This window comes from Megalobrama amblycephala, linkage group LG2, assembly GCF_018812025.1.
Source record: "Megalobrama amblycephala isolate DHTTF-2021 linkage group LG2, ASM1881202v1, whole genome shotgun sequence".
NCBI lineage: Eukaryota > Metazoa > Chordata > Actinopteri > Cypriniformes > Xenocyprididae > Megalobrama > Megalobrama amblycephala.
Window position 1 is genome coordinate 19,149,643 of NC_063045.1, and position 21,105 is coordinate 19,170,747.

General features: G+C 34.1%; 1 protein-coding gene across 1 annotated transcript; it reads left to right on the forward strand.

Annotated features, from left to right (window-relative positions):
- Window positions 1–755: 755 nt before the first annotated feature.
- On the forward strand, window positions 756–19,453 carry fam163ab (family with sequence similarity 163 member Ab). The gene is made up of 3 exons (XM_048164999.1): window positions 756–962; window positions 17,742–17,856; window positions 18,809–19,453. Exons 2-3 carry the CDS (start codon window positions 17,764–17,766, stop codon window positions 19,154–19,156), a joined length of 441 nt encoding a protein of 146 aa, XP_048020956.1. The 5' UTR covers window positions 756–962; window positions 17,742–17,763; the 3' UTR covers window positions 19,157–19,453.
- Window positions 19,454–21,105: the final 1,652 nt, after the last annotated feature.

The following is a 21,105-nucleotide window of genomic DNA, read 5'->3' on the forward strand; positions in this document are numbered from 1 at the left end:
AAATAGCAACAACAAATGAACAGAAAACAAATTTCCGTCAAGAAGCAGCGGTATCCACCTTACTTTCCATTTGGAATAAGTATTTCCTGTGAATGTGCGAAACTTTCGATTCCTTTGAGTGTGTTTTGTTTTGATGCAGTAAAATTATTTGCTCGACAACGTAATTTATATATTAAAATAATATAAAAAGTACTAGTTTGAAACATTAAGCAGTTTTTGTACAGCTACAATAAGTGGAAGCGGGTGGCACGGGAAGTTTCTTTCAAGTGGATTAAATTAATGCTTACGGAAAACCCGGACTGGATCTACAGCTGGCGTGGTTATGGAACGCTTTGAGAGGGGGAGGAAATCGCTGTCGCTCCGTTCCACTTACATACGTAGTTCCATTAATGCTTTCAAGGGCGCAGAACTTGCGAATTGGCTTCTTTTGGAGAAGAAATATACAAAAACAAACTGGCGAATTTTTGTCTGAAACGTAAGTAACTCGATTTTTATGACTTGAATTATTGTATAAATGCAATATAATTCACAGACGTAGCTAATTGGCAACACTCTTGCTATTGTAATATTGCAAAATAAAATCTAAAAGAAGTGGAACATGTCTTAATCTAGGTTTTACGACACGTTTGAGATTTTCCGATAATATTTTAGTAGATTTTCTCTGCTTGACATATGATCGCCTCTGACCTTTATAGAGTGTATCCATCATCTGATGCTTCATCTCAGTGCGCGCGTCTCCTCCAGTCTCTCTCCACGCGAAGGGAGTAACTCCTCCTTTCTCTAGTTCTGTTTCTTGCATGGGCATTACCGCAAGCTTGAGAGATCTAAACATGTAGCCTGTCAGATTTCAGGTCTGGAGAACAAGTTTTTAGCCCCTTTGTGTGGAATTATTTGGATGAGAGATGGTGTGATCGAGCGTTCGTCTCCAGACCTCTCTCCAAACATACAGACATTCAGTGAAGGTAGGATTGGGTTTGTCTTTTTAGATCCTGGTTCTTGTTCAGTTGTGTTTTATTATTTCTTTAAAAAATAGATTGGGATGATTCTTTCTTTATCCAAATGAATTTGATGGAATATTTTTTGTATTGTATGACCATAGTTAGCTATTTGTGTGAATTTTGTATTTATATTTGTATCACTTTATATTGATGTAAGTACTTTATATTGAAGTATGATTACAAAATGTGGGACTGGTCTTATATATGGTTGTAGTTCAAAATTCTTGAACTATACAGAAGACAAACCACCGCAGCGACATATTTAGACAAGTATCGACTTTATAATGTAGCTTATAGTTAAGGACAAATGTATTTTTTCTCTTGCCAATAGGAAATGCTCAGCTACTTTGTAGTCAAGTTGTTGTGCCTATCCACCTTATTCCTGACAAGCCTACTGCGTTTTGAATTATGGGTGTCATTTCCGGTTTGGGGAACTTCCATTCAAAAAGACTGAAACAAATCATTTCAAATCATAAGGTTGCCCTACAAATAAAGCTTATCCGTCAGTTTGACTGAATGAGCTGTCAGTTTTCCTTCTTGTTTAATTTTCAGACATCGTGAGAATAATGTAACACTTGGTATTTTAACGTGACATCAAGATTAGGCTATCTATTGAAAGAGCATTTTCAGTCGCTGCATTCTTTTCTTCATGATTGTTTTCTTTTTTTCACCTTTGCATTCCACTGTAAAAGTATGAAAAAGGACAATATACTGCACATTTGTGGTCTGTTCTCCCGATTTAATTTAAGATATATCCCATGAATAATTCACTGGAATGCACAAAGAATCTCGTTTTTCTCCTTAAATGCTCACTTCTCTTTCCAGGTTTGTTTTCACAGGTAAATACAATTTATTGTCTGTCAAAATGAAGGAAATCACTTTGAAATAGTATCACGCAATGCTGAAGTTAATGAACATTTTGATTAAAGGTGGGGTAAGTGATATTTCAAAAATGCTGTTGGACATTGTTGATATTTGAAAAAACCCAAAACAAACACACCCCTCTCTTCATTGCTCCGCCTCCAAAACAAACCCTCCAATCCTAACCACCCTGCTCAGAGTCGGTGTCGAACCCCGCCAGCCAGCATGCGATGCGAGTGCTTTAAAGGTGCCCTAGAATTAAAAATTGAATTTATCTTGGAAATGACATACAGTGAGTCTCAAACACCGTTGTTTCCTCCTCCTTATATAAATCTCATTTGTTTAAAAGACCTCTGAAGAACAGGCAAATCTCAACATAACACCGACTGTTACGTAACAGTCGGGCTCATTAATATGTATGACCCCAATATTTGCATATGCCAGCCCATGTTCAAGCATTAGACAAGGGCAGGACGTCTGGATGTGCACAGCTGAATCATCAGACTAGGTAAGCATTAAGCAAGCAAGGACAACAGCGAAAAATGGCAGATGGAGCAATAATAACTGACATGATCCATGATATCATGATATTTTTAGTGATATTTGTAAACTGCAGAGATGTATAGTAACGAAGTAGAACTACTTCACTACTGTACTTAAGTACTAAAAGGCGGTATCTGTACTTTACTAGAGTATTATTTTTTTCTCCTACTTCCACTTTTACTTCAGTACATATTTTCGATGAGTTTAATACTTTTACTCCGATATTTTTTTATGTGCTGCATCGTTACTCGTTACAATTATAAAAATGTTGATGAAGCTGACGCATCAATGAGCGAATCAAGTGATTCGGAAGCTGCGCGTGCTCCCGTTCTGCCTTTTGATCAGCTAAAAAGATCAACCAAAGACGAACCAAAAACACTACCTTTCACCCCTTCAACTTCAAGTGATCGTGGCTGTGAGAGTGAGGAAGGAGACCAACCCTTGTCAGGGCACATATACGAGCAGCGAGAGAGGGAGAGCGCGAGCGAGCGAGTCCCGGCCGCGCGCGCGCGCGCGCATTCACCGTCTTAAAACAACACGAGCGCTGTCTTGCTCTCAAATTGCTCTCTATTTGTTTACATAGTTAATGTGCACTGTGAAGTAACATATACAAACAATGAACAGCTGTATTTTTATTAACTAAGATTAACAAAGATTAATAAATACAGTAACAAATGTATTGATCATGGTTAGTTCATGTTGGTTATTAGTCTAATACATTAACTAATGTAATGTTAACAAATCAAACCATATTATAAAGTTTTACAAACAAATCATTTACTCAGAACACCTCTTGAAATGAGAATATAAGTGTGCTTACCCCATTTTTTTTTTTTTTTAGTAAGAGTGGTAGTTTAGCCTAGTTTAGACTGGAGTGAGGTGAAAACAGAAAAAAAGTGCAAAGCAAGTTGTTGTTAGCTAGCTGTTAATTTTATTCAATTGTATATGGTAGAACTATTAGTCAAAATAAACTTTTTGGTAATGAAATCAAAGTGCTGACAACAAACAAAGCATCTCAACTTGTCTGCATCTCAAGTGGTCTTCACGCACTCAATACTTGTACTTTTACTTTCAGTACTTGAGTAGTAAATTTTAAAATAAACTACTTGCAATACTTAAGTACAAAAAAATTTGAATACTTTAGTACTTCTACTTAAGTGTGGTGCTTAAAGAGCACTTCAACTTTTACTCAAGTCACTTTTTTGATAGAGCACTTGTACTTTTACTCAAGTCTGGGTCTCTAGTAGTTTATACATCTCTGGTAAACTGTCTTTCTAAATGTTTTGTTAGCATGTTGCTAATGTACTGTTAAATGTGGTTAAAGTTACCATCGTTTATTACTGTATTCACGGAGACAAGACTGTCGTTATTTTCATTTTTTAAACACTTGCAGTCTGTATAATTCATAAACACAACTTCATTCTTTATAAATCTCTCCAACAGTGTGTAATGTTAGCTTTAGCCACGGAGCATAGCCTCAAACTCATTCAGAATCAAATGTAAACATCCAAATAAACACTGTAACGTTACTTACGCGATTAGACATGCTGCATGACGAACACTTTGTAAAGAACAATTTTGAGGGTTATATTAGCTGTGTGAACTTTGTTTATGCTGTTAAAGGCAAGCGCGATCTCCGTGGGCGGGGAGCGTGAGCATTTAAAGGGGCCGCAGCCTAAATCGGCTCATATTTAATGATGCCCCAAAATAGGCAGATAAAAAAATTAATAAAAAAAAATCTATAGGGTATTTTGAGCTGAAAATTCACAGACACATTCAGGGGACACCTTAGACTTATATTACATCTTTTAAAAAGACATTCTACGGCACCTTTAACAATGATGCTAACACATTATCTAGCAGCCGTCAGTGCGCGTCTTGAGATAGGTTTACCTGCACAACTCTCACTAGCTGGCCTCTGTTGCGCAATGATGCGTGAATGTCTGTTTATCACAGCTGACGTGCAATAAAATAATGCTTCACGGAAAATAAAGTGCAGATGATGAACGAATGACAAGAAAGCACAAAAAATGAACATGCGATACACAATAGTAAATACTAACAAGTGTTTGTTGTTAGTCGCCAACAGCAGCAGCTCCAGAAAATCAGCTCAAAGCCAGTGTTACTCACATGTGAAGCGCAATCAAAGCAGCCTCTGCGTCTGTTTTCAGGCCTTCCCGCTTAGCGTTTTTCTAATATTAACGCGGGTCCTAAAGATCTTGCCCAGTCATAACCCTTCATTCCAGTGATATTCTTTTGAGCTTTTCTCTTTTGTATTGTCTCATCTTTCTTTCTGCAGTGTTTCTTCAAATCTCGTCATTCGGCCCCTAATGCTGATTGGCTACACATTTGTTGTTGTGTCGGCCTGACTAACATCCAAACAGCATTTTTGAAATAACGCTTATCCCACCTTTAAGGCAATGCATACCACATAATACAGATTTATATTACTACAGTGATATTTAACCCGTCCATTATTGCTGTGGAAAGAATCGCGCTTTTGGGGTTATTCATGGTCTGTTGAAAATACCTTATTGATGCTTTTACATTTTTGTATAAAATGTCCTTTTAATGTTCGATGGTTGAAGGGTGAGTAGATGTCATCTCATTGTACCCAGTTTAAAAAAACGTGTTATTTCATTCATAGAGCGAGACTTTCACTGATTATTTACAGCTTAGCGGAAGTTACACCCATAATTCATGCAAAGCATCATGGGGTGCTGGAATAAGGGGGATAGCATTACATTTTTGTGTCTGTGTGCTTATTTTATGAAACCTTGAGAGGTATATGGAATAACCGTTTTATAAGCCCTGTGAAGCCGTGATTTATAGGGAATTTAGAACAGCTATAGGGGTGCTAGGGACTTTTCGCTCCATGTCGTGCCTAACACCCCTTAGCTGTTCTAAATTCACTGCAAACCACTGCTTCTTGCTCTGTATTGCTTTATTCTATCCCCATTCCTAAGTGTAATACTCATACCCTAAATCTAAACGTAATCCTAAATCTGATAGAAATGTTATTTCAGGAACATCATGTCATGATGGAAAACAGTGGGGTTTAATCTCTATTTAGATCCCTATGCTATATTTTTTATGATTACATGTCACATAATTTACATGGATCTACATCCCTTTTTGCACTCATCTCAAAGGAGACTTTTTCTAAAATAGATGCTGATTGCATCTGGGCTTTGTGGCCAACCAAAATACAAATGCAATCTGTCAGATAACACACGGATAACACACAGAGCTTTTCCAGAGTGTGTCACGTGAGCTCATATATACCTGACCAAAACTGCCCGGTGATGGAAGAATATTGTTGTTGGAGTGCTATTTTGAATTATTGAGAAGATGAAGGCTCACTGTGATTCTGCAAAAACAGTGACTGTCTCATTTGAAAATGCTGTGATTACAATGATGCATAACCAGTACTTGTATACTAAGTTGATTGCTTTACAAGATAACATCACTCATTTAAAACTATTTATAACATAGATAATAAATAATTCATTAGTTACAGACTGATTTAGACCGCACACTTATTGTGTAAATGCTATGTAAAAAGTGAGGGGTTCATATTCTATTCACTGAGATACATGTGTTGAAACAAGATATCAGTCTTATACAAAGGTCATTGTGCTGGCACACAAACAATGCGAGTTGGTTTATGGACCCTAGAGGCTGGAAATTGGTTAATGCAGTGCACTGCTTCCCAGCCCTCTGTAGACAGTGTAGTAAAAAGGAATTAAAGCCAGTTCATAATAGAGCCAACAACTAATATTGAGAGCCGGCGATTATACCACCAAATGACTATAACTATTTTGAGACAATATTGCCCGTAAAATGTGGCATTTTCTTTGGATTGCATTCAAAACACTGTTTCTTTTTTAAAGCAATTTATCATTTTATTGTGGCATAGATTGTTTTTCTTTTCTTTTTGATTAAAAATAACAAAGGATTTAATATTAATATAAAACATATAAATATGTATTAAATAAAATGTATGAAATAGAACAAATTATAAATTGAATAATTATAATAATTATTGAAATATAAATAGTGTATAAATAAAGTATTTAACACACACACACACACACACACACACACACACACACACATATATATATAGAGAGGCTATATTAAATAATATTTATAAATAATATTTATAAAATAGATCAAAATTAAATTATGCAGTGATTGATTTAGTTATTTTTCTATTTTTATTATGAAAATGAATTAATACATTTAATAATTATTATAATTAATTATAAATGTAAATTATTATGATGTATTTAATTTGAATATAAAATGTATAAATGTGTATTAAATAATATTTATAAAATAGATCAAAATTGAATTTTGCAGTGATTGGTTTATTATTATAAAAAAATAATAATTAATAAATTAAATAATTAAGTATAATGATTAATAATGAATGATTGAAATATAAATATGAATAATGATAAATGATGAAAATGATCAATTAAAGCATTTAATATTAATATAAATGATATATATGTATTAATATTTATAAAATAGCTCAAAATGTAATTCTGTAGTAATCTGCTCTTTTATTATTTTTTTCCAATGTAAATAATTATTATAACTATTATTAAAATGATTTATTAATTCTAACAATTATTTAAATATATAATAAATATGAATAATTTAGCAAAACGATATATTAATTCATTGAATATTAATATAAAATATATTTTTAAAATATTTATAAAATAGTCAATTACGTTCTGTTTTTATTTTTATCTGTTTAGTTATTTAGTTTTTTGTTATTTAGTTATTAATTATAATTTATTTTATTATTTATTTAGTTAGTATTTATGAGTTAGTATTTTTTATCAGGTTAATTACATTTTAAATTATAATTATTAATTATTTAAATATAAATATGAATAACTAATATAATAATTTTCTGGAGTATTTCTCCTACAGGGCGTCTATTAGGATGATAAAACACAATTATTGTTTTGAAACAATAATTCTTTTTCGTTTTTTTGAAAGAATGATTTTCCCCTTTTTCCCATGATTTTTCAAAACTACACCCATATTATCACGTCGCCAGCCTGTACATCACTAATAGCGGCCTACACCTGGTTTGTTGGCGTGTGAAATGAAATACACTTCCAAATGGCACTGTCCCTTATTAAATGCTGAATAAGAGGTCAGTAGTTTGAACCTGTCTGAAATTGGAGCTGCTCTCTAATACAGTTGGGATTGACCTTGGAATGGGACTCTCATATGAAACCTCTATAAATCCTGGAGTTACAGGCACATGCACCCCCAGGCTACAAGCAGAGGCATGATGGGATTGTGGAGGACGTGTAGGCTCATACAGTGTGTGTTCTGACTGTTGAGCATGACTCTGAGATGTAGAACAGAATACGGATTGTTACATTATAGGTCACTGTTGAATTTAAACAGCATGTTTTTTCTTTAACTCCATTTGAACGAGCCACAACATGCAGAACTGGGCAGATGTACAGCGCATACACAAGATGATCCAGATGTCTTTGTCAAAGACCATTGAGTTTTAGTTATCTATTACGGTTTCCACACAGTATATGTTTCACATAAACACGTACATTTGCAGAGGTGCATAGCCAGCTGGAAATAACAATAACAGAATTACGTACTTAAATTACATTACTTCTTAGTCTGCGAATCACATTTAGTTCCTCCAGCATGGCTACACAGTGAACCAGCAGATCCGTAACATTGATTTTTTGGATCTGTGTCTTGAAACCAGTGTAATTTTGATACTTGTTTTTATTGATATTTTGAATACGTTTTTATTTTTATATGTTCAGTTTTCATTTTAGTTTAATTTTTAGTCATTTTTTTTTGTACTTTTTTCATTTTTAGTATTTTTCTTTAATACTACCATTTTCTGTGTACGGTCGTCTGCCAGAAGCTAGTTATTTGAATTCAAAAAGTTTTAAATATGGATATTTTTCTTACAAAAATGCATCGCTTCACTTCAGAAGGCCTTTATTAACCCCCTAGAGTCGTATGGATTACTTTTTTTATGGATAGATGCATTATTTTTGCCTTCAAAACGTGGCCCCCCCATTCACAACCATTGTAAACCTAAGGATATTTTTAAATATATCTCTGATAGTGTTCATCTGAAAGAAGAGTCATATACACCTGGGAAGGCTTGAGGGTGAGTAAATCATGGGATAATTTTCATTTTTGGGTGAACTACCCCTTTAGTGAGGGAAAGAACTATAATCCCATGAAGCATTGCGAACACCATAATAAAATTAAAAATGATGGAGAAATATAAAACTACTCGTATATTATACAAACATTTAAGTATTTTGAGAGTGTAGATTGACTCAATTACACCATTCTCAGTGCTTCATGGGAGTGGGCGGAGCTAAAGAGCTATTTTGCTTTTTTTGACTCTCTGATTGGTGTAATTTTCTGTACAGCATCATGGGTAATGTAGTTTTTCACCAGGAATTCCACTATTAAACATGATTATTTTAGAAATAAGTTGAAATAAAGTGGGCTGATGGCTTCAGTGGAAGAAAATACCATCGATTAACAACCTCATAGCTCATAGTAGGTCTGTCTGGTTATCGTTCAAAATCAATTTCCTATGGAGAAAAAAGATTCAAGTTTTTACTGTTGTACTTTTTAGTGCCCCACGTAGGAAAGCAGAAAGTGCAACTTGCATTTTTAATTGTAACCATGTACCACAAAGCCAGTCATAAGGGTCAATTTTTTGAAATTGAGATTTATACATCATCTGAAAGCTGAATAAATAAGCCTTCCATTGATTTATGGTTTGTTAGGATATGACATTAATTGATAGAGATACAACTATTCGAAAATCTGGAATCTGAGGGTGCAAAAAAAATCTAAATATTGAGAAAATCGCCTTTAAAGTTGTCCAAATGAAGGCCTTAGCAATGCATATCCACTCACAAAAACAAATTTCTTATGTATTTACAGCAGGAAATTTACAAAATATCTTCATGGAACATGATCTTTACTTAATGTCCTAATGATTTTTGGCATAAAAGAAAAATCGATAATTTTGACCCATAAAATGTATTGTTGGCTATTGCTACATATATACCCCTGCGACTTATGACTGGTTTTGTGGTCCAGGGTCACAATTGTGTTTTGAAACACTGAGGTTTTTTAGCAAAATGTAAAATCAAGCTTGCACCTAGAAATGTCTACATTTTAAAGGTCCCAATACACTTCAAGCAAAATCGAAGAACAAACCGGTGTGACGTCATTTTGAACAAAATCAGGCTAAAACGAAATTAATTGTGTTCGTTTGCTCGTCCGGTAAACACCTTTGAACTACCACATGACATAATAGGTGGGTGTGGCTCTGAGGCCCCGCCTTCTTTGACATGGAAATCTTCTCCGGTTCATATCTTCTGTTCACTCAGTCAAGGTCAGATGCGACCTCGACGTGAAAACATGAACATGAACATAAAAACATGAATATAAAAACATGAACACACTGGAGAGCGGCTTTATAGCAGAAATTGAAATTGTAATTCTGATTGAACGAGACACTGACACTGTTTTTTCATGTTTCATTTTGTAAAGCTGCTTACTTTAAAACAATCTGGTATAAATTGCAATATAAATAAACATGACTTGACTGTAGTGTCAAATTGAAGAGCTCATGCAAACATATCCACACCGCCAAAATATCCATTGTCTATTGGCAGTAGTGTAGTGATGGATGAAGCACTTCACAGAAGTCGCATTCAAACCAAGTAGCTTTCTTTTGGTCAAACTGGCAAATTCACGTGAAAAACTTGCGAAATCTGCATGGGAAATGTTTCACCTTACGTTACATGAAAACCCATGATATTTCGCTGAGCAATGGTAAATGTGAAAGAGCAGCAGTTGGTTATATGAAAAATGTTCACGAAAATCAATGACAAGAAATGCCCATCCTCAGGTTTATGAAGTAACAGTATATTAGATTTATTTGATATTTACTTTGCTCTTTAATCTTTTAAAACCATCAATGCTTTCCAAAACATCTATTACAGGCAGCCAACTGAGGTGAATGCCATAAAAAACACCAGGCAAACAATATGAGATTGGACAGTTTCTTGAAAAGGGAAGCAGCCCAAGCTTTTGACGAACTCTGCTAAGGCACAAAATTATGAACGTTTTAAAGGGCACAGTACGGATGGTGAATATATTTTTTGGAGTTTGGAAATTTAGTTTGAGTTCTGCATTTTATGTCCTCCTCAGGGTATTGAGATGTAGTCCACAACAACTGATAAGGAATATTTAAAAAAAATAATAATCATAATAATTAAACCAATTCAACTACTACTACTACTAGCATGTAGTGCATGTTATAATAATAATAATTATTATTATAATGAAGCTTGACTGCTTGTGGTCACTAAATGCTTTATTTATATGGAAAAACATTCTCCAAAATATCTCTTTTTGTGCTCCACAGAAGAAAGAAAGTCATACAGGTTCAGAAGAACATAAGTGTAAATAAATGATGACAGAATTGAATTTTTGAGTGAACTTTCACATTTGGAAGAATGACTTTCTTTTATGAGAAAGTTCTCTGGCAACAAGAAAACACATTTCGTCTCTCTGTTGGCTGTAATTGAACTAACCGTTATCACTCTCAACAAGACATCCAAAATATACAGACCATAAAATAAAATCCCTGTTTCTATTGAATATGCTGGGATGTGATCACATGACTGTGACTGCAAATGCCATCATACAAAAGAACCGACAGGAAAGCGGTTAGGGAAGAAAAGAAAGGATTGTGGAATGATGTATGAAAAGGAGGACATCACTGAATGAGATTTAGAGAGGAAGTGAACATGGAGACTATTGCATATTTATGCACACATACTGTTTATACTGTATTGTATATGTATATATTGTATACAAGTCATTCTTTTTTTCATAAAAAAGTGCTAAATTAATAAGGTTACATAAAAATGTATTGTGACCTCATTATTTCATTTTATTATTTTAAAAAGTAATTTTAGATTTTTTAAAAAATCCAATTTCTAGGAAATTTTTTATTATGCTATTTTAAAGGTTCCTTCTTAATTTTGTTTTCGAGGTCTCCTATAATAGGTTTACATGCAACCAAGGTCAAAACACTTTAATTTTCTCATATTTGCAGCATCACCTCTTTTCACAGTGTCTGAAATGGTTCGATAAAGGATTCAGTATCTCTAAACCCCTCCTTTCCACAGTCATGATGGCTTCAGCGGAATGTTGTGATTGGTCTACTCTGCTCTGATTGGTCAGATGACCCAGTCCTGAAACACAAGTCCTGAAAAGTGAAGCCAAAATGTTTCGATCGCCTCCAGATGGCTGGATCCAGTATAGCTCATAAACCCCATCCTCTCCATGTAATCTAATGGGACTTCAGACAAAATAAACAATCAAATTATACTTCAAATACATTTTATTTTGTTTTACTACTGTCATTTTAGGTAGTTTTTATCACACTAATGTAAATTCAAGTATTTGGTTTTAGTTAGTTATTTGATGCCATAAAAATGGGGGTGTGAAGTCATGATTGACAGCTGAGATTGACAGCTTTTCTGAGCGAAGTAGTCACTGAGGCACCAACTGACTTTTTTTTCTGGGATTTTCAGGAAGAGATTGGAGCTTCAACTTTAATTTCTACATTTCCATAACTGTTTTCACACCAATATAAGGAGTTGTTCTGCAGTAAACTGTATTAACAGATACTGCGGGAGTGTGGGTGGGGCCTCACTACTGCGCAGACTCGAGTTCCAAGATGTCAGCGCCATATTCAGGCATTGGCAGCTTCACTTCTCTACAGTGGAAGAGAGTGAATGTGCGTCATTCGTATTTTTTACAGTCTATGTTTGTGATTGGTGTACCGCTTACGGTGTATGTCGGACACGAAACGCCCATTACAATATCTGAATTTCAGCTCTGGAAGCTTCCTCAGTTCTTGATACACAGTGGTATGGAAGCTTGTTTCCACCATGGAATAAAACAATTTAAAGGGTTAGTTCACGCAAAAATTAAAATTCTATCATTTATTACTCACCCTCATGCCGTTCCACACCCGTAAGACCTTCATTAATCTTCGGAACACAAATTAAGATATTTTTGTTGAAATCCGATGGCTCCGTGAGGCCTCCATAGGGAGCAATGAACACTTCCTCTCTCAAGATCCATTAATGTACTAAAAACATATTTAAATCGGTTCATGTGAGTACAGTGGTTCAATATTAATATTATAAAGCGACGAGAATATTTTTGGAGCGCCAAAAAAACAAAATAACGACTTATTTAGTGATGGCCGGTTTCAAAACACTGCTTCAGGAAGCTTTGGAGCGTTATGAGTCACGTGATTTCAGCAGTTTGGCAGTTTGACACGCGATCTGATTCATGATTCGATACACTGATTCATTTGTGCTCCGAAGCTTCCTGAAGTAGTGTTTTGAAATCGGCCATCACTAAATAAGTCGTTATTTATTTATTTTTTGGCGCTCCAAAAATATTCTCGTCGCTTTATAATATTAATATTGAACCACTGTACTCACATGAACTGATTTAAATATGTTTTTAGTACCTTTATGGATCTTAAGAGAGGAAGTGTCCATTGTTCCCTATGGAGGCCTCACGGAGCTATCGGATTTCAACTTAAATATCTTAATTTGTGTTCCGAAGATTAACAAAGGTCTTACGGGTGTGGAACAACATGAGGGTAAGTAATAAATGACAGAATTTTCATTTTTGGGTGAACTAACCCTTTAAATGACAATTACAACTTTTTATCTCACAATTCTGACTTTATAACTTGCATTTGCGAGTTTATATCTCGCAATTCTGACATTATAATTCGCAATTATGAGAAAAAAATTCAAAATTGTGTTGTCGTTGTTGACATGTCGAGAAGATGCTGTTTTCAGTACTCCAAATCCACTTTACATGCACTTCCAAAAGATAAGGATTTGCACTGGAATTGATACGGAAAAACGATGCCATCTAAACTGTTCGCATCGGAAGCTTGCTTCCTCCACTGAATAAAATTTTTTAAAAGGTAATTGTGCCTTTTTATCTCACAATTCTGACTTTTTTCTCAGAATTGCGTGATATAAACTCACAATTCATGACTTTTTTCTCGCAATTGCGAGTTTATATCACAAAATTCTGAGAAAAAATTCAGAATTGTGAGATAAAAAGGCACAATTACCTTTTTAAATTTTTTATTCAGTGGAGGAAACAAGCTTCCATACTGATGCGAACAGTTTAGATGGCATCGTTTTTCCGTATCAGTTCCAGTGCAAATCCTTATCTTTTGGAAGTGCATGTAAAGTGGATTTGGAGTACTGAAAACAGCATCTTCTTGACATGTCAACAACGTGAACCAAACTCTTTCTGTTGAAGAGCATAGGCTGGCATTATGCAAATTTATTACATTCTTACGTACGTTTGTGTCAGGAAGACTCGTTTCGGCAGTTCAGAATCAATTCTTTCTTTTAGGAGACAATGACTCCATTTATCATGTGATTTCATGTAGCTTTTACATTCACAAACAGCTATATTACTCTACATGAAAGGTGATATTTAAAAAAAAAAAAAAAACGGGGCACTTTAAATAACAATGTATGTTTTTTCAGGGTATTATTTCAGGTCAAGTAGAAGTCAGTGGCATTCTGGGACACAGCACCACAGTGCATCTAAAAGCTTAATGCTGGAAAGAATTCATATGCAGGCACTTTTTTTTTTTTAAATTAATACTCATCCCTATAAAAAAGTGTAATATTATTATAGATACTTTGCATTATTAATATGAATAATGACAAAAACTGCAGCCTTTCCACTAGCGTTTCTACATTCATCCTCGACTTCTCCAGATTAATTGCACCTCTAAACTGTCAAGCTCTATTTCATTTTAAGCACTTATAGGTTCCTGTAAAATGCAAAGAAGTGCAGCAGTGTATAATAATTCATAAAGTGCTCATTAATAGTTTAGTATCTTTGCAGGTGGGTCCGAATACTGATGCATGTGTCTGCTAGCCTGCATGTCTTATCCCCTCAGCAGTCTTGTGTTCTTGTATTGTTGCTGTATAATCTGAGCCGAAGCGGCCCGTATCCCGACTGCTGTTCGTTTCACGTGGTGAGTTGAATTGCTAAAAGATGCAGCACATGTTTGTCTTCTAGGAATGATTGGAACTGGATTTACAGGCAGAAGTTGCTCACTGCCATCATCAAGCTATTATAGTTTGTGCTTTTTGCACCAGGCTAATGAAATACTTTATACTGGAAAGATCTACTTTTACACTTATTCATTTAGCAGATGCTTTTACAAATTAAGGATATTAAAACACATGCGATTTATTGAAAATTGAGAACAGAACTACAGAACAGGGAAGTAGGTTTGAGCATTTTTTTTTAAACAGTACTATTATTTTTTGCTTTATTTTGATAGAATTGATTTTAGAAAAGATTTCTGAGATTTTTTTATTGTTTTACTAAAGATTTTTGTATTTTGATAGATTTGAATGCATTTCTCTTTCTGTGTGTGTGTGTGTGTGTGTTTCTCTGATAAAATTGAATGCTTTTTATATAACAGTAAAACAGTAGAGGGAAGGCATTCTTGATTAATTTTATTTAATTGTATTATTTTGTGTTATTTTTGTTTTTGCTTTATTTTGAAATAAATGCTTTTAGAAAAGATATTTTAGTATATTTTTAATTGTTTGTTATGGTTTACGTTTACATATTCATTTAGGAGCTTTTATCAAAAATTACTAACTTAAAATGATTGTATTTTGATATATTTTATAATATATATTGTATTTATATTGTAAGATAGGGAGTTTAAAACAGCACTTTATTTTACATTTTATAAGAAATATTTTCATAAACATTTTATTAATGTTAATAAATAATTTTTTATTTTGATCAATTTGAATGCATTTGTTTGTTTGTTTTGGCTTTGTTAGATTTGAATGAATTTTTATTTTATTTATAACAATATAGTGAAATGTTGGGTTGAGGAATAGAGTACCCCAGGGATGACGTGTTTTTGTAGTTTTCAACCCGGAAGTTAGCGGCGCACAGGTTCCCTCAATTGAAAGCTTATGCATTTTTCCCATAGACTTTTGGAAAATTGCAGAAAATAAGCTCTGTGTTTAACAAAGGGTTATGACACTTACACGTTTTGTCTATCAAGATCATCTTTACAAGTTAACACAACTTTTATACATTTTGAAGCCTAAACAAAGTCATCAGATATAAAAAGCTAACAGTAGGCTATAAACGGACTACAGCACACCATGGTCGCGGATCAACGTCGTCACCACCAAGCTTCCTCAAACTTTATTTAGAAAACAACTTTATTTATAAACATGCTCGCTGATTATGATCTGCGCTGTGTATGAATACTTATCCACTTTTTCATGAGAAATGCTGTCCAAATTTCCCGTTTTTAATGATGACGTCTAAAGTCCCCGCCAAAGGAAGTAGTCCCTTTTAGCAATTTGTTAGCAACCGCCGAATTTAAGACACAGTAAAAGTTAAAAAAAATCACAAGTGGGTTATAACTGGTGTGTTTTATGTCATAGATCAAAACGTGAAAATATTTAGAGGCTTTGTTAACCACAGACCTTATTTCAGGCGATTTAGCAAAAACCCATTCAAAAAACCCATAGACTTTACGGCGTTGGAACCGGAAGTCCTAAAATGCTAACTCGCTTCCGGGTTTTGCCTACAAAAATATGTCATCCCTGAGGCACTCTATAGTCTTTTAATTTAAAGGTGCAGTGTGTAATTTTAGTGGCATCTAGCGGTGAGGTTGAGAATTGCAATAAAGAGAAGCTACGGTGGCCAACACAGGACAAAGATGTCGTCTTCTGAGACAGCAGAGAGTAGCAGATAAGCAAACGCGCTCTGTGCTTCCGCTTACCGCATTCTTCAAAAAGCTTACGCCGTATGTCCTACGCCTTCCCTATTCTACTTACGGAAAAAAACGAAACTGGCGCCGCGCTCATTCCGTAAGTTGAATAGGGAAGGTGTAGGACATACAGCGTAAGCTTTTTGAAGAATGCGGAAAGCGTAAGCACGTGCGATAATTTGTGTTTAAAAAGCATATACAGTTGTATTTTTGTAGAAAATGACCAATCGTTTTGCTAGATAAGAGCCTTATTCCTCGTCTGGTATCGTTTAAAGCCCTTTGAAGCTGCACTGAAACTGTAATTTTGACCTTCAACCATTTGGAGTCCATTGAAGTCCACTATAAGGAGAATAATCCTGGAATGTTTTCATCAAAAACCTTAATTTCTTTTCGACTGACGAAAGAAAGACATGAACATCTTGGATGACATGGGGGTGAGTAAATTATTAGGAAATTTTTATTTGAAAGTGGACTAATCCTTTAAGGGCTACTGTAGAATCATGCTGGCACAAAATAGCGACTTAACATGTAAGGGGTGTATGTAGATAGGCTCATTCTAAGGTAATAAAAACATAACGGTTCATTATATAAGGTCTTTATACACCACTTATGTATAGCTATTATATCACATTTCTGTCAATAGGTCCTCCTAAAATGTACACATTGCAAGATTAATTGTATTATTTTAATTTGGTTCTTGATACATTGATTTTTTTTAGAACAGCAGCGATACAGTAAGTTATATTTTATATAAAAAATAAAAAATATATATTCAAAAAATTTGTTTTATTTTATATTTAATTTAATTTAATTTTGATAAATTTGACTTAATTATCATTCTGTGACCTTGGATGAAAAGGCTGGTGCTCCTAAAAAGCAAACTTATATCCCCACCAACAAAAAAAAAGAGATGTAATTTCCCACACAGCATGAGCAGATGTGTCTGGGCATATAAGCGATGGGTGTGGCTGGAGAGAGAGAGAGAGAGAGAGAGCGCGCGCAAGAGAGGAGCAGGTGTGTCTCTCTCTCTGTCAGCCCGCTGTGAGGCTTCATTTCTCCCCTCCGACTGCATGATTGCATTTCATCAGTGCAGCTCCTTAATCAAATCTGCAGTGCTGGTCAAACTCAATCCTGCCGGGCTGCTTGACCCGACACTTCCTCTGTCAGCACGTGCTTAATGAAACTGACAGCTTCTAACTGACTGAACACTGACGATGTGTCTGTCTGCACAGTTCACACTAACATTACACTAATGTTGGCTCTATGGATGATTTTTTGTTGTTGTTGCAGCGCCATCTTGCGGACATTCTGATATTGCACCCAAAGTAATGGACCTCAAAGTGGTCATCTGGCCTGTTTTCTTGTACAGGTGGTCTGAAAGTCATTCTTTGTCTGTTTGCATGTAGAGTTTCATGGAGATCCGGTCGGATGACAGCTGGAACTGTGGTTATAACCGGAGGAATTCTCGCAACGGTGATACTCCTGTGTATCATTGTCGTGCTGTGTTACTGTCGCCTTCAGGTGAGTGTCATTCATACCTGTGGTTTTGACTCATAAGGCAAAAGAATAATGACAGTTATTTTCCTCTGTTCATTTTTTAGGCCTTAATGGAGTGATGAATAGACAACATCTGTTTATTATCACTGAAAATCATTTTATTTATTTACATTTCTTTACAGTTTATATTATTATTTTACTTTTTGTTTAGATTTGAATCAATAAGTTGTCTTATTAAAAAAAAACTGATTTTAAGTTTTAGTTTTTTATTTGATACACTATAATGATAACAACCATATAGATTTTTTTAATTTAAATATTATCATTTTTAATTTTTTTGTTTTGATAGATTTTAAAGAGTTTATTTTTAAAGAGTTTTCTTTTAATATTTTTGTTTTGCTTAGAAAGACTATTTTAATATTTTATTTATAAACTGTTGCTTTTATTTTTATTTATATGATAACAGTGCAATGGTACGATGCAGATTTATACATTTAATTAATTTTGTTTTGATAGATTTAAATGAAATTTAAATGAATTTCGAGCATGCATTTGTTTTATTTATAAAAACTGAATTAGCTGGGCTTTTATTTTTTGAATTAATTTTTATCTTATTCATAAATTATTTCTTTTTTATAACAATATCAATAATGACAGAGTAGGATGTAGATCCTTTATAAACTTGATTTTATTTTTATTTATAACAATAAAAATTGTGGAGCAGGAAGTAGTTTTTTAAATTAATTAAATTTTATATTATTATTTTTATGTTTAGATAGATTTAAACTAATTCAGTGAATGAATTGTCTTTTTTATTTTATTTTAATTTATTTGATCTAATTTTGTACATTTAAATGAACTCTATATTTCTCTGGTTTTGGTGACACTGAATAGAAAAGTTTGCGCTCCTGTAATAAACCAGCTATTATTTGTATTTTCTGTAAACCTGATTCTCTTACTGACTGTCTGCTTCTAGTATTATTGCTGTAAGAAGAATGGATCCGATCCAGATGCTGTTTGCCCACAACCCCAGTTTGCCTGCAACGCATGCAGCACATCCCGGGTGGACGGGACCGCTTCCACCCCGCTCTCCCTGTCACCGGAGCCCACGCCACCGCAGAGCTTCTGCCCCTCCTGCTCCCCATACAGCTCTCCATTTTACATCAGCACCATGGACGAAACGCGGAACGGGGGCGAACGGATCACTTACATGCCATCCCACTACAGCAGCCCGTCCCTGACTCTCACCCTTCCCGTGTCATTGAGCTCTCGAAGCCGACCGGACCTCTACTCCAACACGCGTGCCATAAGCACTGATGTCTGATCAGTGACGTCCACCAGAATCACCCCTAATGTTTCTTCTGTATACCCGAGCGGTACAGACAGAACAGAGTGAATATGGACCAAAGGACAATGACTCAGTTTTTACATTGTATCTGTCTAGCAGTAAATTGAAATCAATAATCCTATATAATGTTTTATAGAAATTGATACAAATGCGTTCTTCCTGAATTTATTTGACTCTAATTAAAGTGATAGTTCACCCAAAAATGATAATTATGTCATAATTTATTCACCTTCAAGTTTTTCCAAACCTGTATTAGTTTCTTTGTTCTGTTGAAGGCAAAAGAAGATATTTTGAAGAATGTTGGTAACCAAACAGTTGATGGTCCCCATTGACTTCCATGGAAAAAAATACTATGGAAGTCAATGGGGACCATCAACTATTTGGTTACCGACATTCTTCAAAATATCTTCTTTTGTGTTCAACAGAAGAATGAATGTCCTACAGGTTTATGATGACAAAGTACATTTTTGGGGGGTGAACTATCCCTTTAACACTGAAAAATATTTTATAAATCTGTATTTTTGTCTTGTTTTCAAATAAAAATATCTAAGCATTCTTAAAACAAGATAAATGTATGTAAGAAGCAAAGCTGTGCAAGATAAGGCATGTTTTCAGAGAATATATATTGACTTGAGTTTATTTTGAATCTTTCCCTTGATTTAGTAGACTTCAGTAAAGTTTGATTGTGCTTAAAACAAGAAAAAAACAATCTGCCATTTTTCAAAAACAGTTAACAAAGATAAAAATAAAATAAAAGGAGGAATAAAGGAACAAACTAAAAACAAACAAAAGTAAACAAAAAATAAACAATACATTTTGAAAAACAAACATTAAATAAACAGATATTCTCTGATGATACGTTTGAACATCTTATGATACTTTTAATAGTGTTTAAATGTTTTTAAGGGAAAACAAGACAAACAAACAAAAGGATTGTTTTGCATTAGAAGGTAAGGGCTCCTATAGTTTTCTAAGCGGCCTTCAACAACTGTGGGGCTTTTGATTTAAGGCCTTTCAGAAATTTTGACATTTTGGGCTTCCTGTAATGGGCTAATGTATGAGGGCTATCCTACACAAGAACTCACATTTTCTGGGCATTTACTTATTGTGCCACAATACAACATTATTTTACAAACATTTAAATAATTTATTTTATTTTATTATTTGCAATCCCACTTGGTGGCGCTAGAGGTGCAGAGATTTCACCTTTTACTAAAAGATTTGGTCTCTATGCAAGTTCAATTTAACGTACTGTACAGTAGAGGGATTTAAGATGTTTGATGTAATGTATTGATGTATTTATGATACACTTTTCCGTTTATTACATGCAAAAGTTGAATATGTGAAATAGCCTATGTATTTATTTGTAAACTTGATTTCATCAAACCTTTATTTAGTCAAACAATGGCCCAGGGTGTATGCATTCCACTTGTTTGAGATTATGTAAATTTGTGATGCTTGATCATAATTTTATCTGTCAATGACAAGGATGTGATGATAGAAATTGGTAGCAATGTTGATTTCTGTGTTTAGGCATATGTTTTTTACTGTAATGTCTTTAGATAGAACATAAGCAATGTTTTACAAATGAACCAGTGAGCAAATAAAGAAATAAAGAATACATATTACTCTGTGCAGCGCAAAGAAGCAAAACAGTTATGATAGCAAAAAGATTTACGATAATATCTTGTCTGTACCACTTTTTGTATAAGTCGTTATTATTATATTTTGTATTTTTCACAGAAATTAGAGTTTATTAGAATTTGTTATATTGACATTTTGATCATAATTTTACATTAATCACATTTTTTGCTTTTTTTTTGTGTTTTTATTTTATTATATATTAAATTAAATGTAATACGATAATATAATACGATTACATAATTATTACCCTACCTAAAAAGAAAACTAGTAACCCAGCAGCA

Coding starts and splice junctions, on each gene's coding strand:
- fam163ab (XM_048164999.1), top strand. CDS start 17,764: ATGACAGCTGGAACTGTGGTTATAACCGGAGGAATTCTCGCAACGGTG. Junction 17,857..18,808: donor TGTGTTACTGTCGCCTTCAG/GTGAGTGTCATT, acceptor GTCTGCTTCTAG/TATTATTGCTGTAAGAAGAA.